The following is a 26,876-nucleotide window of genomic DNA, read 5'->3' as shown; positions in this document are numbered from 1 at the left end:
GGCACTGTGGAGACAGAAACATTGACAGGGAAAACCGTGTACAATCCGAGGCTAATACACCTGACAATCTCGATTAAATGGGTGACTTCCTGGACTAACATAGTGACAAAAACTGACTCACGAATAAGAAGAAAACCTGAGTAGACTAATAACTATGCACGAACATACAAAAAAAAATCACGAAGACCCAAGTGTCCCCACCAAACATATGCTTGCCGCCTCCCCTGTACACCCGCAAGGGAGCACCATCCCGATACCTTCAAGGACAGCACATTCCAGTGCTACTTGGACCATCCTCTAGGGTCATTTCCCCTTCTCAGTGCCCCCCAAGGTATGAGAGCCCCTGAGTCCAGGGGTTCTAAAAGACAGTGGGCTCCTTCCAGCCCTTCCCCTTGGTCGAGCCCGCAAAACCTTGGCTACTTGTGTGAACTGGAATGAGCCAATCACAAAGATAACGGAGATTAGGAGCCCAAACAGGGACAACCTCCTCAAACGTGGCTGGTGGGCCAGAGTGGCCTGTGCTGCGGCTGGGAACACATCCAGGTCCTTCTGTATCCTCAGGAAAAGAGGAAGCCTCCCTGCCAGGACCACTTCCCCAGGTCATGGAAACCCCACCCATCCATGCCTTCGAACACAAGCCAGAACAGTCCCCACTCTGCTGGGTCTTCTATAGGTCCCCCTCCGTGTTAGAAAACCTAAGTGTCAGAAAGCAGAGGCTTGACCACGTCTGTGGGGACCCTCCCTGAAGAGCAAGGAAAGCTCGAATAACTCCGCCGGGCAGGATTGGAAAGTCTGCCTCCAGCTGTCCACACCTCAACCAAGTGCCTGGGTGACCGGCTCTGACTTTCAACATTGATTCCACATCATCAAAAGTTTATGCAGCTACCCCATAGACTGTGTCACCGGAGCTCAAAATCTGACATAGAGGACTCACTTCCTTGTGACCTCATTCAGTCTCATGGTTTTAAGCACCATCCTGTGCCAGTCTCCCAGTTTATTATCTTGAGCCCTGACACCCTTGAACTCTAAACTCACACACTGAAGTGGACGTTCAGTGGGTCCACCTGGGTATCTAACAGCACCTCAAATTTCATATGGCCAAACTGAAATCTTAACCTCCAGGCCCCACCCCATCTCTTGCTCTTCCCATAGCTGCCCCCATGTCAGGAAACAGCTGCTTTTCTTTTTTTTTTTTTAACAGACAGAGTCTTGCTCTATCACCCAGGCTGGAGTGCAGTGGCCCAATCATAGCTCACTGCAGCCTTGAACTCCTAGGCTCAACCTATCCTCCCACCTCAGCCTCCCAAGTAGCTGGGACTACACGCAGGTGCCACCACTCCCTGCAAATATTTAAAAAATCTTTTGTAGAGATGAGATCTCACTATGTTGCCCAGGCTGGTCTCAAACTCCTGGACTCAAGCAATCTTCCCACCTCAGCCTCCCCAAGTGCAAGATTACAGGCATGAGCCACCGTACCTGCCTCCACAGCTAATTTTTTCTACCAGACATTAGGCCAAAGAGACTGGGATCATCCTGGCCCCTTGTCCCTCATACTCCTCACCCAGTGCCAAAGCAAACCCTGTGCACTCTGTGTTTGGAATACAGCCCAGAGCTGACCGTTTCTCACCACCTCCTCACTTCCAGGAGAGCCAAAACCTCCTCCTTCTCTGCCCTGGACAGTTACAGCAGCCTCCACCTGGGCAGCCTCCAGCCTCGCCCCTTTCCTTCCACCCTCCCCACAGCAGCCAAAGGTCCGTGAAAGCAGGTCTCTCCCCTGCTCAGAACCCTCCATAGGTTTCCTGTTTACCTCAGGGCCAAGGCCGAAGTCCTTATCTGCCCGATGAGGCCCTGTAGGATCTACTACCTCCTGCCCCCTCCCAGCCTCACCTTCCCCTTGCAGGACTCCCATCCATGGGCTCTACTCTGGCCTGTAGCCACCAGCCTCCCGCCTTCTCTTGTCTACTTGTGAGATGGATTCAAACTAGCAGATCATAGAGGTGACACCTGGGATGACCTAGAATGAGGCCTCCAAAACTGCAAGTCCCCCTCATCTACAAGGCTGGCTTAGCCAGGGTGGGCTGTGCCATGGCGGGACCACCCTCCAAAGGCCTCTACATTTCCTGTCCCCTTAGCCTAGAAGCTTTCCCCAGATACCCACATGGGACACCATGCATGGCGCTCCATGATTCAGCTCTCTGCTCAAATGTCTCCCCGTTGGAAAGGCCTTCTCTGGTCACCCTAGAAAAACCAACGCCCCCACCATCACTCTCTTACCCCACACGTTTGTCTTCATAGCATCTGGAACACAGACGTGTTAGATATGTCCATGCCTGTCTGCCCCTTAGCATGTCACCTCCATGAAGGCAGTACCTTTGTTTTGCTCACTGCTGTATCCCCAGCACCCAGGCCAGTGTTGGGACATAATAGGTGCTCATGAAATACGTGTGGAATGAGTGACTGAGGAGGACCCTAATCCCTTTACCAAAGGTTTTCAGAACACCTATGGAGTGCCAAACCCCGCTGAACATCAAGGGAAGATGAATAAGCCCATCTTGCCTGGGAGAAACTACTAGTCAGCAGGTCCCCAGCTGCCCCCACCCCTGAGGCAGACTTCCCAAACTCGCCTCTGCACTGCCCTGAGAGGACAGGGAGTGGGAGGAGAAGAGGGCCAGGAGCTGTCCAGGAAATGTGCATGTGACCCTATTCCAGGAGCTGGGAAGCCAAAGGCCCAGACAGTCTTAAACAAAGCTTTGAGGTTAAGCACTTGGCAGAGAACCATTCATTAGTGCTTCATGTCATTAGAAGCAATTAGCACCTCTGCCTCCCCAGGCCTTGGCTGGTAGGCCATTAACCCTTTGGCTTCCTAAGGAGCTGGGGAGCCTCGCTGGCAGGACAGGGACAAGACTTGTGATGGAGCACGGCAGGCCTCTGGGTCAGCAACATCTGGAGAGCTATGATGCTGGGGCCTTCACCTTTGCCCCAGAAAAGTCTGCCCTTTCTGCAGAGGGTGGACACCTTCCCGCTCTGTCTCCCTCCTCATGTGTGAACTCCCCACCTTGGGAGGCAGCTCAGGGGTATAAGAAGCCATCTCACCCAATCCATAGTTTTTTCTTCCATCAACTGGGATGGAATTTGAGAGGGTGGGAACTTTCCAGATTCTGCACCCACAGCCAAGGCCCTGCAAATGTAGAGCAAATTCCAGCAAAGTATTGATGGATGATGATTGATGAATACATGATGCAAGATTGTTTACTACCCATCACTATCAGCCTTCAATCCCCATATCTTCTGGGTCCAGCCTGTATTTCCGTGTGTGCAAAGAATGCACACCAACAGGTATATGCACATGTACACCTATGCATGCAAAATCAATTTCAGTGGAAAGACTTGTATTTTTCCAGAACCCTTGGATGTTTTCTACCTAGTCTTCCCAAATGTCCTACTCATAAATCCTGCCTATTGGAAACCTCTAAGCAGGAGAAAGGAATTGGGAAACTCTAAGAAAGCAAAGGAATTGAGGAAAGGCCTCATAAAAACAGCATTTTTTGCCAGTGACCATAAACCTTTCACCCGAGCAAGTTTTTCCTCTCGGTAAGCTTGGCTCAGAGCCCAGTTGTCTGCTACAGGGAGGGTAGGCAGGGTGGTACCTTGTTCGCAGGTTCTCCGGCTGGGGTGGACCATCAAACACCGACAGGACATCAAAGTCCTCTTCCAGGGCAAAGGACTGAAACACGAGCTGGATCCGGTGCTGGTCCTCCGCCGTGATGGTCCATGTGCAGTTGGCATAGTTGGGGTAGCCATACGGGAACCCTGGGCTCTCAACCGTCCCATTAGGGCCATGCAGTTGGAACGTGCAGTTCTGGCCTGGGAGAGAGAAAGGCAGCAGTTCAGTGTATGCAGAAGAACTTCTACAAGCTTCCAGAGAGACGGGAGCAATTCGTTAGAGAATCATGCATCCACTCTTTTCCATGTGCTTCCTATGGGCCAGCCCTATGCTTGGCGCAGAGGGAGGCAAGATGGGTGGCTAACATTGACTGTGAGCTTGCTGCGTGCTGTGGGCTGTGCACTGACACGGTGATGAATTGCATATCATTTTATTCAAGCCTCAGAGCAACTCTGTGCAGTAGAAAACTAAGCCTCAGAGAGTTTGTACTAAAAGGCAACAAATACCAGCCTAAACTCAGACTTCTCCTTCACAACTTTAAATATTAGCATGACCATTTCAAACCTTCTCCGTTGTCTGCATGCAGCCTCCTGATCTCAGCTAATGTCCTCCCCTCCAGCTCTACATAGAAAATATAATAAAAGCCATCAATGAGGATTCCCTTGTCTTCCCAACCCCAAACCTGTCTAGCCTGCCCCATGCTGTCTTCCTTCCTCCTACAGAGGAGCCACCTCTCTCTCCATCTAAACAGAATCTTTCCATGTGCCCCTCGGATCCGTTGCCTCCCTACTCTTCAAGAAACCTTCTATGATCCTGTTTCTCTCTTGTATGTATTCAATCGTTTCCTCTCTCCTGGAAACTTCTCGTTTTAAATGTGCTCAAGATCATTAAGAAAACAATTCCCCACTCCACTCTTCATCTCCCCCCAGCCTTGTCTCTCTCTCCTCCCCTTCACAGCCAAATTTATAGAAAACACAATCTGTCTATACTTTCTGTCTCCATTTCCTTACTTCCCACTCACTCTCCAACCCCATCGGTTCTGCCTTCTGGTCCTATAGATCCACCCAAACAGGTCTACTAAGGTCACCCATGGGTCTAATGGATATTTTTCCATCTTCATGTTAACTGACTGCTCGGTCGCCTCAGATGCTGTTGCCCACCCGCCTTCTGGAAACACTCCTTCCCCCCAGAGCGCCCCAGACCTCACTCTGCATTCACACCACTGGGGGATCTGGCTCAGATGGAGACACAGATGGACACCTGGGTGGGGCTGGAGAGTCTGCGTGTCCACCTGGCTCCCTGGTGATGCGGAAGCCACACCTGAGCAGCAGCGCCCGTGCCGCCACGCCCCTTTCCCACCACTGGTCTTTCTCTGCCTCCTTCCGGCTCAGAGTCGGGCCTCGTCCCCTCTCTCTAGTCTAGAGGACCTTCCCACTTGTGCAAAGGTGACTCAGAACGTTGCAGGCCGGCCAGACCTCCCCTCTGCACCCCAGGCCTGACACCTCCTCTGGGATGCTCAGGCTTGCGACGTCCCCGGCCCACTCTGTCCTCCGCTGCTGCTCCCTCAGTGAACAGACTGGCGCCTGATCTCTTTGTCTACGTAAGGCCCACCTACCTTGCTGACTTGCTGTCCAGTATTTCTGCCAATTGCTGAGAGAGGGCTGTTGAAGTCTTGAATTATAATTGTGGAACTATCTGTCCCTCCTTTAAGTTCTATCATTTTTGTTTCACATAACTCAAAGCTCTACTGTTCGCTACATACACATGTAAGTTGGCTAAGTCTTGGTGAATCAACTCGTCTATCATCTTGTAATGCTTTTTCCCCCCTTGTTAATACTCTTGGCAGAACTTAATCCGATATTGGTACAGTCACTCTTGCATTTTTTGGTTAATGTTTGCATGGCTTATATTTTTTCATCATTTTATTTTAGGCCTTACCTATCTTATTACATTGGAAGTAAATTTCCTGTGAGCTCAGGACATGCTATTTTATCCATTTTTCATATTTCTGTCTTTTAATTGGTATATTGAGGCCCTTTAGATTTAAAATAATTATTGATGTGTTAGGGCTTAAGTCTGCCATTTTATGATTTGATTTTTGTTTGTGTTCCCTTTTTATTGTTCCCCTATTGTATCTGCTGTTATTTTGCATTTTTTACTTGTCTTCCTGTGGGTTACCTTCAAGTTTTTTTAGAATTTCATGTAATATATGTGTAATGTTTTTAGTTCTGATGCTCCCCGACTTAACAATGGGATTAGATTCCCAATAGACCCAACGTAAGTTGAAAATATCTTGTTGAAAGTGCATTTAATACACCTAACTTACTGAACATCATAGCTTAGCCTATCCTACCCTAAACATGCTCAGAAAACTTACATTAGTCTACAGTTGGGCAAAAGCATCTAACACAAAGCCTGCTTTAAAATAAAGTTATTATAAAGAGTTTGGATCAAGACATAAATAAATAAAAATAAGTTAATAAATAAGGCCCATCTAGAAGCTGACACCTTCCTCCCCTTCGTATCCCCACGGCCAATCTACCACCCGGTCTCCATCTCCAGCTCCCCCCACCCCACACCAAGCTCTTCCCTGACCTCCCGTGGTGACTCCTAACTGGTCAACCACATTTATTCTGGTCCTTGCCCACCATTCTTCACACTGCAGCTGGGGCATCTTTCCAAAACAGAAATCTGATCAGGTCATTCCCCTTTCCCTCTGCCCCAAACATTCAATGGCTCCTCATTTCTCTTCAATAATGAAAAAACATTTAAGGTCTACAAGGACCTCTACATGATTAGGCCCTCAGTGACCTCTCAGCCTCATATCCACCAGCTTCCCAGACAAACTCCGCCCTTCTCAGTCCTTTGTACCTGCCACACTCTCTCACTACACAGCCACAGGACTTTTGCATATGCTGTTCTCTCTGCCTAGACCACACTTCCCTCCCTTCTTGGTAGAGTGATCTTTCAGATCTCAGCCTAGTGATCCTCCTTGATTAGGTGAAAGCCCCTACTATATGCTTTCATGACGCTATAACCTCTCCTTGGTAGCACTGATCACAGAAGCAAATTTCCATGCCTCCATATGATTGTTTCATAGGTATCCATATCATAAGTATCTGTCTTCTCACCAGGCTGTAAGATCCATGACAGCAGAGACCATATGTGAGTTTGCTTATCTTGGAATCCACATCCCAAGCTTAGTACCAGGCATATGGTAAGTTCTCAATAATTCAATACGTTGTGTGCATTTATTTAGTGTTTTTCCAAACACTCTTTCTACGAACTTTACCCATATTGACTTGTTTAATCTTTACAACACCCTCTATGATGGGTACTATTAATATCTCTATTCCACAGATGAAGCACTAAGGCAAAGAGAAATTGAGGAATGGGGCCCGAGTCATTGTTACGCCAAGGGACTCAAACATAAGCAGTCCACTTTGAACTCACGTTCTTCAGTGTGATGCTGATAAACTGACTCAACACTAATTTTTTTAGAGCCCACGTTAGGGAGTAACTGACAAAGGACAGTTAATCTCTAAAATGACTTTTAATATCAAGAAATCTCTTAACACAATGTATGCCATTAAATGAGAAAAAAAAGTTAAGGTCTTCCAAATAAATGCTTAACAGGCATTTAATAAAATTGGTCATGTAACCCTGATTAAAATAAGCATTCAGAACTAAAAAAAAAGAGTATTTCCTTACCATGATAAAGGTTGCATTTTAGAAACACCTGCTTAAGATCGAGGACTAGACAGAGATGCCCCTGTCACCCCTGGGATTTCATGCCTTATTGGAAGAGCTAACCCGTGTGGCACAAGAAAAAGAAATGAGAAAAGAGGAGGCAAAATTACGGTTTGCAGATGATATATTAAGATACCTATCAAACCCAGGAGAATTAATTATAAAGCTATTAGAGCTAATAAGAAATTTCACTAAAGTAGCCAAATGCAAAATAATACCATCTGTCACATTCCTATATGCCAGTGATAGATAAAAATATGAAGAAAAAAGATCCTGTTTATGGTAACTACAAAATGCATATAATCCATAGAAATAAACTTAATAAGCAGTATGCAGGCACTATATGAGAATAACTTTTACAGAGGGGTAAAAAAAATTTGAATAATTGGAGAGACATAGTGTAATCTTGAGTGGAAAGACTAACTACCGAAAGGTTAATTTATAATATTAACCTCTTGAAAAGTTGTAGAAAAGTTAATTTATAAGCTTAATGCAATTCTGGCCAAAAGCGCAATGACCTGTTTTAAGTTTGGTAAAATGATACCTAAGTTTAACTGGAAAATAGATTATTGCAGACGATGCACCTTTTTAAAAAGGAAGTAAATTTAGTAGTCTCATCCTACAAGATAACAAACAACATCACAAACAACACTTATGAAAATAGTGTGGGAGCAGTCCAAGAGAGGACAGATAGAACTTGAAATGATATTGCAAGAATACTAATACATACAATACATATAAAAATTGACATATGTATCATATGTATAAGGCAATATTTAACAACTCAATGAGAAAAAAAGATTTTTGCAGGGTCAACTAATTAAGTTTGGCAAAAGAATTATGTTATCTCCTCTGTTCACACCATATACCAAAATAAATTCCAGATGGAGCAAAGAATGAAATGTTTAAAAAAAAAATCAAGTCATAAAATAATTAGAAGAAAATATAGGTAAATTATCTGACTGATTTTCTGAACATAATGTGGAAGATACTATAAGATGGATAGTTTTATATAAAAAGTATATGTCATGTCAAAAATAGAAACAAAATTAAAAAGTATGCAAATAGGTAGAAAAGTAATGACCTTAGTTTAGAAAGAACTATTACTAATACTAGGAAAAAAGTCCTATTTCTAGTAATTGGACAGGAGCTAAATAAATTAGTTCACAAAAGAAGATATAAGTAGCCCAGAAACCAGGAAAATATTCAACCACAGTAATAATGAAATAAAGCTTCTATCTATCTCTACAACTTTCAAAGGAGCCCTGGGTATACTTCCCTGAACTTCCCCTCACTGGTATAGGCACCAAAGCTACTTAGCTCAAGTCCCTAAAATCTGTCTGATGAATGTCATTGCATCATGTCCCTCATTCATTCATTCCTCTAGGCTAGACCATGTGATAAAAACATGGTGGATCAGAGACTAAGCTACGTAAATCCATCCACTGGGTAGTGCCATGCCAGAGGGGTGCACAGAGTGATTCTGAAGTATAGACGCCACAGGGGCCATATCTTAAGGTCCACCCTCATTCATGTCATGGACAACCATTAAAATACCAACATTCACCACCATGTCCAGCATCCCAGACCTCTGCCTTGGCTCAGATCTGCCAAGATCTAGAGATTCTGATTCAGAATCGGGGTATAGCTCCTGCTGTAGAGAAAGAAGGGGAGGGGCTCAGAACAGAGCCTCTGGGAATATTTTTTATGTAAGGGAACAGGAAAGGTGACAGAGTAGGGGCAGGCAGAAGGGTAGGAGAAGAGCCAGAGGGCCGTTCCATGAGGGAGAAGGTGACTCAATGTGGTAAACACCACAGAGAGACGAAGACGAGGTCTGGGATGAGGTCACTCAGTTTGACATCTAAATGGTCCCTCTGGAAGTAAGAACGCTGAGAGCTGGAGCTTTGTTCTGGTCCTTGCTGCATCCCCAGTGCCCAGAATTCAATAAGTATTTGCTGAATGGATACATCAATTCCAGCAAAGCCAGGAGGGAGGGTGGCAAAGTGGACAGAGGCCAGATTGTAATAGGCAAAGGCAAGACTGGCTGATGAGATGGGGGAAGGCCGTTATATTTTAAACAGTAACTTACACATTTTGCTCATTGTAGAAAATCTGGAAAATGCAGGCAAGATTTTAAATGAGAAAACTGATCCTAATCTCATCTTCCTTCCAGAGGCAACTGTTCTTAATATTTTTCTAGATTTTTTTTCTAGATTTTTCCATGCCTATTTCACATTGTTGAAATAATACCATATGTATAATTTTGTGTGCTCTTTTTTCATTAAGTTATTCTTCCATCTTAAATTACAAAAGGAAAGGTGCACTTGTAATCTGCATGGATATGCATGTTTGCAATGCAAGTATAAAGAAAAATGTATGCCCGGTTTCCCTCCCTTCCACTCAATCCAAAGTTACCAAAGTTAATAACCAGGTGTGTGTCCCTCTCCTACCTTCTCCTCTCTCATGCAAACATATGGACACATTCCAGGAGAGTTTTTATTATTTTGTTTTTAAAAAAAGATCATAGTTTAGCTCATTTCTCTGCAACTTGCTTTCTCACTTAACAATACGTTGGGGACAGCTTCCAGGTCAGTAGATACAGATCTAACTCATTTTTTGTATAAATGTGTAATATTCCACGCCATGGATGTATCGCAGTTTATTCAAACACTCCCCTGTTGATGACCATTCAGGTCATTTCTCGGTTTTCTTCTGTAACAATTCAGTAAACATTATAACATGAGCTTTCCCCAAGATATTGAATCTGTTCATAAACAGCATTTTAAATGGACGCACAACTTTCCACTATATGGTTATACTAGAATTTATTCAACCATTCTCCTATTGTCAAACATTTAAATTGTTTCTGGATTTTTTTTTCCCTGTTATAAATTAGACCTGAACCCTTAGTTACATCTGGTGACAGGATGCTGGTTGGTGCAGCGGAAAATGCTTTTCCGTGGCTGGAGTCCCAGAACAAATGTTCTCTTGTGCGGTAACTGCATCCAGATTCAGTTTTCAGGGGGCATCTTGTCCATATTAGGCTGGCTGACCTCTGTCGGGGACGGTTAGAAAGGGCTAGAAGCCTGATGAGTTTGGAAGTCCCCCAGGAATCAAATGTACGTTAGCAAGGTGAGAAAGCTCTAACCCAGGGCAGACACCCCAGATTGAAACGCTAATGGGGTGGGAGTCCATGCCAAATGGCCAAGTGTCCTTTCATGCTCATGAAATGCTGGATCTCTTCCAAGCAAAAGGCTACCCGTTCTTCACTTCTAATGATTGACGCTCTGCCCTGTAGGTGGAGATGCTGCCACTGACTTTCACAGTGATGGCACCTTGCATTTCTGTCCCAGTAGCCAGGACAGTCTGCCTTCTCCCACTCATGCCTTTGGCCTCTGGTCAGTGCAGCCACCAAGCAAGGCCAAGACCCACATCAGGCTCAAGAACAGTCCCAGAGAACTGGACTCTTCAGGCTGTCACTCATTCATTTTGGATGGTTTCCCCAGGACAGATTTCCAAAAGTGCAGTTTACTGGGTCAGAGGGTGTGAACATTTCTGATCAAAATACTTTCTAGAAAATATGCACCAATTATATTCTCAACAGCTATGTCTAGGAATGCCTATTTCAAGGCATCATTGCCAACATTGTGTATTATCTTATTGAGAAGTTTTTGCCTGATAGGTACAAAAAATGCTATCATGTTTTAGTTAGCATTTCTTTATGACTCAGATTCAACATCTTTTCAACTTTTCCTAATATTAATCATTTTAATTCCTCCTTTTTGGAACTCATTTGATGACATCCTTTGCTCAGTTTTCATCATGGTGTTGATATTTTCTTACTGATTTACATGTTTTTATATATATTATATGTAAATTTTCTATGCATCATATGTGCAACATATTTGTTCTGTAGCTGTTTTGGCCTTTTACTTTTGTTATGCTTGACATGTTGAGGTCTCTAAATTTTATATACTTAAATCTTCTATAAAGTCTTAGTATTTTTCTTGTCAATTTGTACTAATGCTTCATAGAGTCATGATTTTAATCTTTTGTCATACTTGTTGCAAATATTGTTTTCTACCCAGTTGTGTGCTTTTTTATTTAGATTTCTCATATCAATTAAAATGTTCAATTTTTATAGACAATCACATTTACCTTTGTTTTTCTTGGTGATATTTTTCCTTTATTCACGTTGGCAGAGACTTCTCTCAGACACAGATTGGCTGGCTTCTCATCTCACTCAACATAAAAGCCAAGTCCTCGCTGTGGCCACCAAAGCTTCAAATGAATGGGCCCCTCCACCGCCTCTCCATCTCCCGCCTGCCTCTCCTCTCCTTGTCGCTGTGATCCAGCCACGCTAAGCCCATCATATGCCCACCTTGGGACCTTTGCATTTGCTGATGTCCAGAAAACTCTTCCCCCGCCTCCTCAGTGACCACTCCAAGTAAAATTCAGGCCTCCTTCTTCTCAGACCCGGTGTTCCAAGTGCCGGCTTTATTTTTCTCCATAGCATTTAGCACCTCTGACATATATTTTCCTGTTATTTTCTGTGCTCCATCCCACCCTTAAAAGGCAGTCTCCGTGGGAGCAGGGGTGCTGTTTTGTTCTCTGCTCTATACCTGGCTCTCAGACATGAGCCTGACCCACAGTAAATGCTCGCAGAACAGTAGCTAGTTGAATGAATGAATACATGGATATTAATTGCCCACGCAGCTCTCTGTGCATGGATCGTTCCTTCAGCCAGCTAACTCCGGGCACTTTAAGACTCATTACCTCCTCCAGAAAGCCTTCTGAGAACCCTCAAGACAGCATCAAGCATTCTTCCACTGCTTACTCAACTTTCACTGTGAATAGCATTGCTTTCGCCAGTGGTGGCAGAAGAGTGTGTTTAAGTGGCTGTCTTTACCGGTGTACTCCTTGAGATTTTATTCATATTTTATCTCCAGTGTTTGTCCATGGCAGACACTCAGTACACATTTTTTGAATGAATGCATGACATGAATTAATCTTTTTAATATTCAAACAATACCCACCCAACTTCATCTGTCTGCATGTTTATGCCTTATTTTGGAGGTGGCTTTAGTGAAAAGGTTAAAAGCGTGGGTTTGGGAAGCAAAAGATTTGGGTTCAGGTTTCAGGTTTGCCACTTAAGACCTTGTGGACAATTTGTTTAAACTCTTTAAACCTTAGTTTTGACATCTTTCAAATGAACACCCCCTCCTAGGGTGGTTATACAGATTAATGTGATAATATCTGCTAAGTTGCTAAATGCTCAGTCTAGTACTGGCACACTGTAAGTGATCAATAAATACCACCTAATCTTTTGATAAAGATTTATACTTTTCTCCATACAGATCCCAGTCACATCTTGTTAAGGTTATTCACAGACATTTTATGCACTTTTTGTTGCACTAGTGAATGACATTTTTCCCCATCATTTTTTTCTAACTAGTTATTATGACTACACAGAAAACCTACAGATTTTTATATATTCACCTCACATCCAACCAGGTTTCTGGACTCTTATTAATTCTAAAAATTTCTCAGTGGATTCCCTTGGGTGTGTTAGGTACACAATCATGTTGTCTACAAATAATGATAATTTTGAGGCAATAACTCTTTTGAGAAGTTTGGCAGGAAAATTCAATTCAATTCTGCAAATATTTATTGACTGATAAGGTCAATTCTGGACAAATTTCGTTGGAGATGCCAGTGGGACGTCCAGACGGAGATGGCCAGAAGGCAATTAGGGCTGCAGCCTGGTGTTTGGGGGTGCGGTCTGGGCTGGAGATACGGATTTGTCAAAGCCAGGCAATTAACGGAACTGTCCTAAGAGGAAGCACAGAGGGGAGCGGCAGCTGCTGGATAAATCATGATGCCCAACGAAGATGTCTCACCTGCCACACAGAGAACCAACTGGACATCAAGCCTACGGTCGTCCTCTGGCCCATCTCTGTGCGTGCCTTCTGGAAGGAGCACTTGTCTGCAGATGGGAGAGGCAGGGGTCAAGCAGTGTCTTTGGCCCTCTGCAATGGCCCTTTGGGGAAGTACCAAGAGTGTGGTCGTTAGAGATGTTGGCATCGAGCCTCATCATGGCCCCTGCCCCTGCACATCATGTGCCTCAGCCACACCAGCGACTCGTCACCTATGCTGCTTGGCCCTTTGCCTGGAATGTCCTTCCTCTGCCAACTCAACCTAGCAAATCTAATGCACGGTCCCAGATGCGGTTCACACGGCACCTCCTCTGAGTAGCTTCCTCTGGTTTGCAGGCAGAGTCACTGTTCTGTCCCCGCCCCCATCTCCCCACTGCAACATGCAACAGCCATCCCCAAACTCCAGACCTCTCCTCTCCCATCTGAGCTGTTCAAAAAAAGCAAAGATGATGTGCCATGCTTGCCTAAAACCCTTCCATGGCTCCTCTGGACAAAGCCCCAAATCCTAAATATGGCCCACAAGACTCCCCACGAACCGAGCCGGCCCTGTTCCTCCCCCAGGCTTTGCTTCCTGTGGCTCCCCCTGCCCAGGCCAGACTCTTTGGTGCCTCCAATGCTCAGCATGCTTTTGCTCACTCCAGTCTTCAGACTCGCTGCTCCCTCTGACTGAAGCATCCTTGCCACATCTCCGGCTCTGGCCAACTCCTGCTCATCCTTTAGGTGGCTGCTTAAAGTCCGCTGCCCTCTAGAGACCTTACAGACCTCTACGCTAAGCTGTATCCCCTCATCCCAGCACACGCCCAAGCGCACACCCTGCTGTGTGTCTGGGGCCAGGTTGGGGGGCACACACCGCACTACACCGTTCAGTGTCTGTCTTCTCAGGGAGATGTGGATTCCATGGGGGTAGAGACCATGTTTTGTCTCGTTTCACACTGATCCCCAGAAGAGCAAATGCTTATAATTTTACGTTGCCTCGGCATCCATCGTGAATACAGGTCTGACCTTCTCCTACCAGAATCAGGGTTCAGTCGCCCTTGAGAGTTCCCAGTTCAACCTCCTTCCAGTTCCTCACTGCAGTCCGTCTAGATACCTGCCTTAGGCACTGCCTCCTAGTGACCACCTCCCTGTGGGATAGCCAGCTGCAGCCTACCTGAATCACTCCACCGACCCCCACACCCTCATGCCACACAGACATGCCACAGGAACCACCTCTCGGTCACAGTGTGACCTCCTGAACTCGTGCCAGCTGGCTCTAAACCCACCAACTAGAACCCCCCGTGGGAAACCTGTTTGGGTAACTCCCTGGACTCCAATCAAGGCCTCTGCCCACAGGGCCCTCTTGCTCTTGCTCCCTACCCTCTGGGCGAGCGTGTGTGCCCCAGATGGCTTCCCTTCCCCTTGGCCCTGCAAGGCCTGCTGCCCTCCTCTCTCCGGGATCTTGAAGCAATAAACTGCTTCTGTCATTTCCTGTGTTTTGCTGAGCTGTCTCCTGTGTGTCTCACCTGACCGACATCCCCAAACCCAACTCTCCTCCCAATCAGGGCTCTCCTAGGGAGTGGCTATCCTGGCAGGAATCAAGTGGACACAGTTCAGACAAGAGCCAGAAGGACATCTACCAGTATAACCAAGTTCCCTGTGAGGGGACATCTGGTCACAGGTTGGACACTTAGGCATTAGGTCATCCACTGTAAACACCCACGCCCACCTCCCCAGGAGCCCTGTCAGCTACTCTCCTAAGAGAGACCTCACGACCAAATTAGAGGAAAATATGACACCCAGCACCAGTGCACTGCCCAGAACCCAGCAGGTGCCCAGTGGGAATGTATGAAACGGCTGCACCTTGTGCGTGACTCCACTAGCTCACGTGTCCTGCAGACCCGAAGCTACTCCAGCCATCCCAGCACCAAGCCCAGGGCCTGGTGTCTGCTGTCGCTGTGTGTAGACGTAGGTGTTAAATGAGAGAATTATCACAGATGTTTCTAATGAAGTTGTGTACTGATTTTTTTCTTCCTAGAGATTTTAACAATCAGAGATTTCCATTAGTGTATAATAGTCTAGTCCAGGGTTTTTCAACCTTGGCACTATCGACATTTTGGGTGGGATAATTCTTTGTTGTGGGCACTGTCCTATGTGCATAGGACATTTGGCAGCATCCCCAGCTTCTACCCACTGGGTGCCAGTAGCACCTCCCAGTTGTGACAACCAAAACTCTCTCTAGACATTGCCAGATATCCCCTCAGGGGAAAAGCACCCCCAGTTGAGAACCACTTGTCTAATTCTTAGCCATTTCGGAGCTCCTAACGACAGTTAGAAATACTCTTCATAGAATAATGTCCACGGGAAACTAACCTCCCACACTTTTTTTTCATTTCAGAGGATTTGCAGGCCAAGGAAGCCTGTCCATGGACCCCAGACCCCAGGAGTTCTTCACCTTTGTTGGGCCATGCCCCTTTGGTGGCCTGGTGATGCCGTCTCAAAGTTACCCTTAAGCACGTAAAACAAAATACATAGAATTGCAAAGGAAATCAATTATATTGAAATGCAGTTTTCAAAATATATTGAAAAATTGATCATCTAGTAATATAGGTAACCCTTTATTAATGCATTATTAAGAGGTTTTAGCAGTGAGCCTGATAAATATTGTAGTTCAAAGCATAAATGCTATTTCAAGGTGGCTGTAACAACTGCATTTTTCTATGGAAAGATCTGTGATCTTATCAGTGACAAATTCACAGGTACTGCTAATATTACTGTGTTTTGTTGCCTGTACTCATGATTGATAGAAATGCTAAGTTTCAATAAAAGATTAGTGAAAATAATGCAGTTTTCCCCATCCAAATCAGGGCCCCATGGATTCTATCAAGAACCCCAGGGGTCCAAGCCAAATTCAGTCTTTCATGCAGCAAGTCTGGGGGATGAGTGCTTAGTTCCAGGCCGTATGTGTGGGGGGTCAGTGAGCAGTCAGGGGGTGGGGAGATAGGAGGGGTACATTGTGCATAATATGGTCATGCCCTCAAGGAGTTCACAGTGGAGTGTAGGACACAGACATACATGGCCCATCTTACTAACTCTGTCTCCCCTTGACAGGTGGTTCAGGGAGACCACACGGTTAGATCTTAGGGAAACAGAAGGGAACACAGACAGACCTAGAGAGACTGGTGTTTTCATGCAGGTCTGAGAAGGGGACCAACATCTATCCATGTGCTTCACTAACATCACCCCCTAACATTTGCAATGACTCTTTGAAATGGCTGTTACAGCCTTGCCCCCATGATATTACAAGTGAAGACACTAAAGCTCCTTAAGGTTTAAAATCACATTCAAGGTCAAACAAGCAGCAGTGGGAGAGCTGAGAATCAAACCCAGACCTGTGTGAAATCAGAGCCCAGGCTCTCACCGCCCCTCTGTCTGCCAGGCTGCAAGGATTTCACACACCATCTGGGGACACAGTCCCAAAGCTGCAGTCCTGGTGCTACTCTGTGCCCAGTGCCAGGGGTCAGAGCCTGGGATTTATTGAAAAGAGCTCAGCACAGATGCTGTGCTTCAGGGACATGGAAACAAAACAGGGTCTCCTTCTTGCTCTCAAGCAGGCAACAAAGGTACGAAGCAACGTATGGCGGGTGGGGCGAGGCAGCAAGCCGGCCTCTGCGCTATATCCAATTGTTCTGTGGGAATAATCCCATGCCACTCAGCTTCCTAATTCTGACTCCAGGCTCTCTGATTCTCCTGGACATGCTTAACACAGAAGCCTCCGCTGTGGACCAAATATGATTTTCCCTGCCTGGCGATACAGATGCAGCTGTTTTTTCATCATCTCAAACCAACACTAACCGGGGGTGGGGGGTGATTATTATGTGGACAGGGAACCCTGGACCTGAAGAAGTATCTCTGCCTTGATGATGGCAGAGACTCTCATTTGTCAAGTTATGCCAAAACCATGAACTGACACCAAGAGAAGGGTCCATGTGTGTCTGAGGGCAGGGGTCTCTGCCAGCCTGGTTCTGCTCCTGGCTGGGTCTTTCATAGTAAAACAAGGAACAGTCATTGAGCTTTCCCCAGCTGTGAAGATGCCTGAACTGTGGCTTTGGTCCAGGGGATGATGGCTGAGCACAGGGACTGACCCATGACAGTTCAGGGCTTATTTATTTACTCATTTTGAAAATCGTATTGAGCATCCACTGTGTCCCAGGCACTATCCGTCCCTGCCCTCAGGGAGCTCACAGTCTAATAATGATAGATTATTAAACATTTTTCTGAGCCAAGTGCTGTCTTATGCACTTTCTGTGTAATAATCCATTCCATCCTCACGATGGTATTAGATAGGTACTATTACTCTTCCCACTTTACAGATAAGGAAACTGAGGTCCAGGAAGGCTAAATAACCTGCCCAAGGTCAAACAGCTGAAAATAGTAGAAACAGGAATCAACTCCAGGCAATCTGGTGCCAAATCCTGTCTCCTCACACTACTCCCTCATGGATGGATGGATGGATGGGTAGATGGATGGATGGATAGATGGATGGATAGATGGATGGATGGATGGATAGATGGAGGGATGGATGGATAGATGAAGGGATGGAGGGATGGATGGGGGAGTAGAAAGATGCTAATTTTGGGCAATGTAGGAAGCCATACCTCTTTCTAGAGCACTGTCACAAGACAAAGAGCACTTTGCCTTAAGGAGCCCTTTCCTCAAGTGTCAACCATCCCAGCCCTAATGCTCAGGCTTCTGCCCTGCTGCCTGCCACTTGGGGATGTGACCACCATGGTGAGGCTCAATCTGGCTTCAGAGGGGGCCACACAGGGAAGCCTGTGCACACGGAACTTCCCAGAAGAAAAAATAACAACTTGGGAAACAGGAGTGAATTGTCAGAAGCAGGTGAAATCAAGCCTCTGTTTCTCTCAGCATGAGCCCTTCATGATGGCAAAGACCACACCTGATTCGCTATTAAATCCCCAAGACAGGGTTTGGCATTTCATAGACACTCAGTTAACATTTGTTGAGTAAACAGAGTAATATGTCTGGTTGTCATCTGTGCTTTACATATTATTTATTTATTTTCCATTTGTTTCTTTACTCATTAAAAACTCATGTCTGCTGTTTTCCTGGGGCAGCTGGCCTCATCCCCAAGAAAAGTAGGTGACTTCAAGCCTTTTGCCCTCATGTGATGTACATTTGAAAAATAATAAAAAATGGAAAAAAAAAACTCTAATGTGGTGCAGTGGAAAGAAAGAATCAGAAAGCCTGGGTTCTTAAACCTGCTTCAGCACTTACTAGCAAGCTACATGGTCACGTCCTTTAGTCATTGAAGACCCTTGTCCCTCCATCTATAAAATGTGGCTCTCAAGGCCACCTTCACAGAGATGCTCTGCGACAGCTGGCCCAAGTGAAGTGTTGGTGTCTGCCTGGAGTGAGAGGGCCCTATCCATGGTCCTGAACTGTGAAAGTCCTCAGGGTAGGTTGTTTCTCCTGACTCTAGGCCACTGGAGATGCCTGTCCAACCTCTCCCAGGGTTTCTGCACCAGGTGAGAAAACAACAAAGAGAGCTGGTGAGATAAAGAAGCAGAGGGAGAGTGAGAGAGAGAGAGACAAAGGGGCTGACGGGGAGAAGGTGGGGGCAGAGAGCACTGCAGATCCACTCAGGGTCCTGAGTGCCCAAGACACCGTGCCCCAGCCTTGGACCAGGGGGAACCATACTAGAGGTGGATTGCCACAGGAGCCTGGGGTGGCAGTGACCACTCAGAGGTGTACTCCTGAGATGTGCCTGGAACTTATGCCTCAGCAGCCAGTAACAGCGAAGAGGAATAAGTGCCAGGTGGGAGACGAGGGGTGAGGAGACTCAAAATCAGACAGCATGAGGACCAGGTTCAAGGAGGGCATGGCATGTGGTCAGCAGCTATGGGGTGCAACCGCTTCTTCCTCTGTAGCGACCTCACCCCTTCATTCCCCTGGTAGCTTCAGACTGGACATCTGCTGGGAGTCCAAAAGATCACTCATGGAGACGGTCCTGGCAGCTACAGGGCAAGCTCAGTCCAGACCGTTCTTTAAATTAAGGCATCCAAAGGTCTTCTGCAATTTCACTTTGTTTTTCCCAATCTTCAGCAGACGTGTTGCTCATTTTACATGCAAAGGAAAGGGCTTTGTGTTCTGATGCCCCCAACGGCACATTTGAATTTTATATGAGCTCTGCTGGTGATTTGAAAATTGTTCCTATCAAAAGGGAGAGTTCAAATCAGCCCCCTCTGCTCAAGCAAATTAGTGATGGGACTAGTCCTGGCCTGGCTCAGCTCAGACCAGCCCAGATGCCAGCAAGGACTCATCATTCACCAGATATTCATTATGCTTCTGCCACGCACCAGGCACAGGACAGACGTGGTCTCTGCTCTCATGGAGCTTCCCTCTTGCTCACCCCTCCCTAGCCACGTCTGCCTCCCTCCTGCTCCTCCAACAGCTCAGCCATTCTCCCTCCTCAGGGACTTTGTTCTTGCTTTCTCCTCTTCTCGCAAAGTTCTTGCCGCAAATAAGGCAAATTCTTCCTTCTTTCAGCCTTTGCTCAACATCACCTTCTGAATAAGGTATACCCTGACTACTCTCTATAAAGTATCGACTTACCCCTCTGACCTCTGACCCTGGCACCTCCAATCTCCCTTACTTGCCTTCCTTTTTCAATAGCAGGTCTCACTCTATAGCACCCTAGGTAATTTTCTTTTAAATTGTTTATTGTTTTTTCCTCTTGCTATAGCATTTGCTTCACAAGAGCAAGGTCTCTGCTTTATTCATTGATGCATCCCAAGCACCTACAACAGTGCTTAGCACACAGTAGGCACTCAGTTACTGTTTGTTGAATAAATGAACAAACTACAATCCAGTGCACTTACAAAAGCACGGCTCATATAGACCCAACTCCCTAAAGGCCCACGAAGCCAAACCAGTCAGTGTGGCTCTGTCTGAAAGCAGTGTGGGATGGAAGAGCCCCAGAGGCCCAGCCCATGGTGCAATTGGAGGTGGGGAGGGAGGAAGCTGGGTCCACTGGCCCACTGCTCCCACAGCCATCTCCCCACCAGACTGAGCTCCTTGGGGGCAGAGAGCGTGGTCCGCCTTTTTCACTACATCCTTGAGGACCCAGCACACAGCTGCCATAGGATGCACAAGTCAGGAAGTAGGAAGTTGAACAAGCTTTCAGCCATCATTTATCAAGCACTGACTGTGTGTCCCACACAATGCTGAGCTCCATACTTGCATTATTTCCATCAAAACTTACAATATCGCAAAGATATAGGGATTACTCTTGACCCCGTTTAACAAATGAGGTTTAGGGTAAGTAACTCACCAAAGTTCACATATATATTATAGTAACAGCTGGCAAAGCAGAGGCTAAAACACAGGTTTGTGTCACTCTTGAGACTGAGATTGTAACATGTGCTCTACCATTGCACTGGGAGGAAAGAGACAGTGGGAGGGAGAGAAGGGGGAGAGATGGTGGGGTGGCCATATGCCAGATGTAGCATGGAGGTCGAAAAGCACTAAGAACCTTTTCCTCTTGGCTGGACATGACTCCATTACAGGCCTGTCCCTCTCTCCCTGTCCCCAGAGGAAGGACAGAGATGGCACATTTTGGTCCTGGAAGAGACTTTATTTTAATAAATTCTTTTAAATTATTATATTCTCTCTCTCTCTCTCTCCCTCTCTCTCTCTCACATACACACACACACACACACACACACACACACACACACACACACACATGAATGAACTGAGGGAAAAATATATCTGAGTGGGTGGACAGATAATCTAAAAATTGTGTCAGGGAGTAGCAGAGAAATGCACTTCCTCTTAAAATCTCTATAAAAGGAAATCCTAACAACTCCATCATTCCCCCTTGCCCATACACATGCCAACCATGGGGAACAACATGATTAGGCTGGGCATGTGGAGGCATCTGGTTCAGAACCTGCCCCAATGACCTCAGATTTCCACCCAGAAGACATCCCCATGGCCATTTCCCCAGTTTCTCAGTTCTGCCCTTCATGGCCTTTGCTCATCCTGGGCTTCCCCAACCTCATCAGCTACAGCCCCAGCATATATACCTGCCTGTTATCATAGCAGCCCCCTCACCCCATCAGGGAGCCCCACCCACAGGTGCTCCAGCCATGAAGTAATTCAAAGTGGTTCTTAGTGTGCTGCTCTGCAGAGTTCTATGGATGAGGGTCTTAGAGACCCTCCAAGGCCTCCAGAAATCCTTGTGATGCTAGCCTTCTTCTCCTGTGTGTATACTGAGATGTGTCACCATGCCAGAGACTGAAGCAGAATTTCCAGGGTCATCTGTTGGGTGGTCTTGAGAAGAATCAAAAGTATATGTTGAATGAATGAATGAATAAATGAATGGGCCTTCTGATGGGAGAATCTGTAAAGAGTAAAGTCCAGCAAGGGCCTCTAGAACCTAGTCAGTCCCAGTGCTGGAGATTTCTGGCAAGAAACTCACTAGGAGTAGTATGGGGGCTATGGAAGAACAGAATTCAAGCCAATTCAATGAGTCTTTACTATGGCATCCTACAAGACAGTCTGATCCTGCCCTGGCAGTGCTCACAGCTGAAGGGCAGCTGGAGAGTGGGTGTATAACAGAGAAAAGCAGGGAATTTTTAGAAGTAGAAAAGAGGGACATGGAGGGGGAGGTGAGACCCAGTTTTATCCCCACCATTGTGAGCTAAGCTCTGCTTCTAGCTAAGCCACCACATGGCTCAGACTTCCTAACTTAGGCTGGGAAATGTGTTCTGTCCATGAGCTTCCTCCCGGTAGCATTTCCCATCTGAATTCTTAGGATCAAGAGATACCCATCTCCCTGTGTCTCCCAAGAGGGAAGTGTGGTGTCTGATCATGCATGAGTTCAGAGAGCCAGATGTGTCACACCGATGGGGTTGGCAGAGCTGGGACCCAGGACCTTTGACTCATAACAGATCCTACTTATGCAACATCCTTTCAAAATATGCCTCATTCTGAAATGGCTAGGAGCACATGTTCACCTATAGCACAAATTCTGTGGAGGATGCACTTGGGTGAACAAAGCAGGAACACACTTACACTTAACCATCACATGTCCATAATCACCTTTGCATGGGTGGAAGTTTATTATGGTCAGCAAGACCTTTACAAGTGTAAAGCCCTGGCATCCCTGATGCCCCTTACAGTCAAGTGGCCTCTGCTGAGGGACAGTGGGGAAAGGTGTCTGAAGGAGGTGTCACTCAAAAGGGACTTGGGAATGACATCAGCAAAATGGCAGAATAGTTAGCCCCAAACCTCATTCCCCACCCCCTGCAGAGATACTGACTTAACAACAATATACAGTCCCAAAAGGCTTTATGAGAATTATAGAAACCAAGTTAGAAGTTGCCGTACCCCAGGCAAGCTCAAAGACAAGAAAAGCCACATTGAAATGTGTAAGAAAATTTGTTTCATGTCAACTGTGATAACTCTTCCCCTAAACTGGCATATCTCAAAGAGATTGAGAGAAAAAGTTCAACTTGTAGCTTCTTCCATGGGAAGGAAAAGGAAGAGTGTAATGTCCTTCCAATGTTCCAGCTTTTTAGGGGGCTGCTGAGGGACTTGTTTCTGTCTTGCCTAACTCAGACTGCTGATCAACATACTTTGGATGTGGGGAGGTGGGGCTGTGGAGAACAAAAGAGAGCTCAGTGGCTGGTTGCAATATGAGATAACCTGTCAAACACCAGAGAGAACAAGAGATTACAAGCTCCTGAGAAAAAAAAAATTAAAATAAAAACCAGTAAAACCTCTTTAATTGGAAAATTACACACATAAATCCAGAGAAGATGAATCGCCAGGAAAAGTTTGTGAGGTCCCCCAAAATCTCTAGCCAGGCTGACTGCTGAAGATCTTCCCTTGTACCAAACCAGTCCATAAAGACTGGGAGATAAGGTTGTTTTTTCAAATTTAGAAATTACAGCAAAAAACTATAAGGCACACAACAAAACAAGGCAACATGGCCCAATTAAACGAACAAAATAAATCTCCAGAAACTAACCCTAAAGAAGCAGAAATCTATGAATTACCCAAAAAAGAACTCAAAATAATTGTCTAAAGAGCTCAATGTGCTACAAGAGGAAACAGATAGACAATGAAATGAAATCAGAAAAAATGATGCATAAACAAAATGATAATATCAACAAAAAGATAGAAACTATTAAAAAAGAACCAACAGAAATTCTGGAGCTGAGGAATATAGTAACTGAATTTGAAGAGTCATTAAAGAGCTTCAACAGCTGACTTGATCAAACAGAAAAAGAATCAGTGAACTCAGGGACAAGTCATTTGAAATTATCAAGTCAAAGGAACAAATAGAAAAAAGAATGAACAAAAGTGAATAAAGCCAAAGGGACTTAAAGAACACCATCAAATGGACCAATATATGTATTATGGAAGTCTTAGAAGGAGAAGAGAGAAACAAACAAACAGAAAGCTTATTTGAAGAAATGATGGCTGAAAACCTCCCAAATCTAAAGAAGAAAATCAACCTCCAAATTCAAGAAGCTTAAAGGACTTCAACTAGGAGGAACCCAAAGAGGCCAACACTGAAACACATAATAATCAACAGTCAAAGACAAGGAAAGAATCTTGAAAGCAGCAAGAGAAAAGTAATTCACGTACAAGGGAGCTCCCACAAGATTATCAGCAGATTTCTTGGTAGAAACCTTGCCCAGACGCCAAAGGGATGATATATTCAAAGTGCTGAAAGGAAAAAACTGCCACCTAAGAATATTTTATCTGGGAAAACCGTCTATCAAAAATGAAGAAGAAATAAAGTTCTTCCCAGATTTAAAAAAAAAAAATGCTGAGGGAGTTCCTCACCACTAGAGCTGCTTTACAAGAATTGCTAAAGAGAGTCCTTCAAGTTGAAATGAAAGGACACACCAGATAGTAACACGAAATCATACAAAAATATAGAGTGCTCTGGTAAAGGTACATATATAGCAAATACAAAATTTTCTAACACTATAAAAGTGGTGCATAAATCACTTTTAATTCTGGTATAGAATTTAAAGTACAAAAGCCACATAACATATAATTATAAAACTATGTTAATGAATACAAAATATAAAAAGATGTAATTTTGACATCAATAACAAAAAATGTGTGGAGGGAGGGAGATGAAAAGAAGTAGAGTTTTTGCAAGCAATTAAAATTTAGTTGGTATAGATTAAGATAGATGGTTATAATTATAAGATGTTTTATGTAATCCCCATTGTAACCACAATGAAAATACCTATAGAGGATGCACCAAAGAAAACAAAAAATAAATCAAAGCATGTTGCTATAAAAATAATTTTAAAACACACAAAGGAAGGCAGCAAGAGGGAAATAGAGGAACAAAATAACTATAAGATATATATAAAAAAGTTCACAAAATGTTAATAATCCTTCTCTATCAGCAATCACTTTCAATGTAAAGGTAATCTATTAACTCAACAATCAAAAGACATAGAGTGGTTAAGCAGATTGAAAAAACAATATCCAGCTGTCTATGAGAGACTCGCTTTAGATATAAGGACATACATGGCTAAAAGTGAAAGAATTGGAAAAGATACTCCAAGCAATTGGTAGGTAGAGAGAGCAGGGTGGCCTATACTTGTGTTAGACAAAATAGACATTAAGTCAAAATTGTCACAAAAGACAAATAAGGACATTATATAACAAAAAATGTTCAATTCAACCAGGAAAATATAACAATTATAAATATATATTCACCTAACAGCAGAGCACCAAAATATATGAAGCAAATGTTGACAAAATTAAAGGGATAAATAGTAATACATTAATGAGAAAAGATTTCAATACTCCACTTTCAATGATGGATAGATTAACAGAACAGAAGATCAATAAGGAAACAAGACCTAAACAACACTATAGACCAACTGGACCTAACAGACATATACAGAATAGTCCACCCAACAACAAAAAACTAGACGTTCTTCTCAAGTGTGTACAAAATATTTTTCAGAATAGATCACATGTTAGGCCACAAAATAACTCTTAACAAATTCAAGAAGACTGAAATCATACCAAGTATCTTTTCTAGCCACAATGGAATGAAACTAGAAATCAATAGCAAAAGGAAAACTGGAAAATTCATAAATATGTGGAAATTAATCACCATACTCTGAAAAACCAATATGTCAAATAAAAAATCACAAGAGAAATCAGAAAATATCTTGAGACAAAATAAAAAAAAAAAAAACATACCAAAAACTTATAGAATGTAGCAAAAGCATTGCTAAGAGGGAAGTTTATAGTAGTACATTACACAGCCATTAAAAAAGAAGAAAGATCTCAAATCAACAACATAACTTTACACCTCAAAGAACTAGAAAAAGAAGAACAGACTAAACCCAAAGTTAGCATAAGGAAGGAAATCCTAAAGATTAGAGCAGAAACAAAGAAAATAGAGCATAAAAAAAAATGCAAAAAAATTAACAAAACGTAAGAGTTGGTTTTCTGAAAAGATCAACAAGATTGACAAACCCTTAGCCAGACTAGCTAAGAAAAAAGAGGTAAGACTCAAATAAAAATCAGAAATGAAAGAGGAGACATCATAGCTGATGCCACATAAGTAAAAGGGATCATAAGAGACTACTATGAATAATTATACACCAACAAATTGAATAACCTAGAAGAAACGGATAAATTTCTAGAAACCTATAGCCTACCAAGACTTATAACTAGTAGGAAGATTGAATCAGTAATCAAAAACCTCCCAACAAAGAAAAGCCTAAGACCAGATGTCTTCACTGGAGAATTCTATCAAACATTTAAAGAATTAACACCCATCTTTTCCAAACTCTTCCAAAAAAATTGAAGAGGATGGAACACTTCCTAAATTATTTTATGAGGTTAGCAGTATCCTGATGACAAAATCAGACAAAAGCACTACAAGAAAAGACAACTAGGGATCAATATCCCTGATGAATATTGATGCAAAAATCCTCAACAAAATACTAGCAAATCAAATTCAACAACACATTAAAAAGATTATACACCATGACTAAATGGAATTTGTTCATGAAATGCAAAGATGGCTCAAGATATGAAAATCAATGTAATACCCCATGTTAACAGAATGAAGAATAAAATTCACATGATCATCTCAATTGATGCAGAAAAAGCATTAGACAAAATTCAATACCCTTGCATGATAAAAACACTGAAAAAACTAGGAATGAAAGGAAATTACCTCAATATAATAAAGGCCATATATGAAAAACCCAACAGCTAACATCACATTCAATGGTGAAAACCTGAAAGCTTTCCCTCTAAAATCAGGAACAAAGTAGGTATGCTCTTTCTCACACTTTATTCAATGTATTATGGAAAGTCCTAGCCAGAGGACAAAGAAATAAAAGTCATCCAAATTGGAAAGGAAGAAGTAACATTATATCTGTTCACGGACAACACGATCTTATATGTAGAAAACCCTAAAGATTCTACACACGTGCACAAACACACACACACATACACAC

The 26,876-nt window shown here is 44.1% G+C and overlaps 1 protein-coding gene across 1 annotated transcript in view; it reads right to left on the bottom strand.

Annotated features, from left to right (window-relative positions):
• CSMD2 (CUB and Sushi multiple domains 2) overlaps nt 1-26,876 on the bottom strand; it is a 572,570-nt gene that overhangs the window by 506,687 nt on the left and 39,007 nt on the right. The window contains 1 exon segment of the mRNA XM_045548313.1: nt 3,648-3,864. Coding sequence (XP_045404269.1) covers nt 3,648-3,864 — 217 coding nt within the window.

The sequence above is a fragment of the Lemur catta genome, chromosome 3, assembly GCF_020740605.2.
Source record: "Lemur catta isolate mLemCat1 chromosome 3, mLemCat1.pri, whole genome shotgun sequence".
NCBI classification, from domain to species: Eukaryota; Metazoa; Chordata; class Mammalia; order Primates; family Lemuridae; genus Lemur; species Lemur catta.
This window is presented reverse-complemented; position numbering and strand designations above follow the sequence as displayed.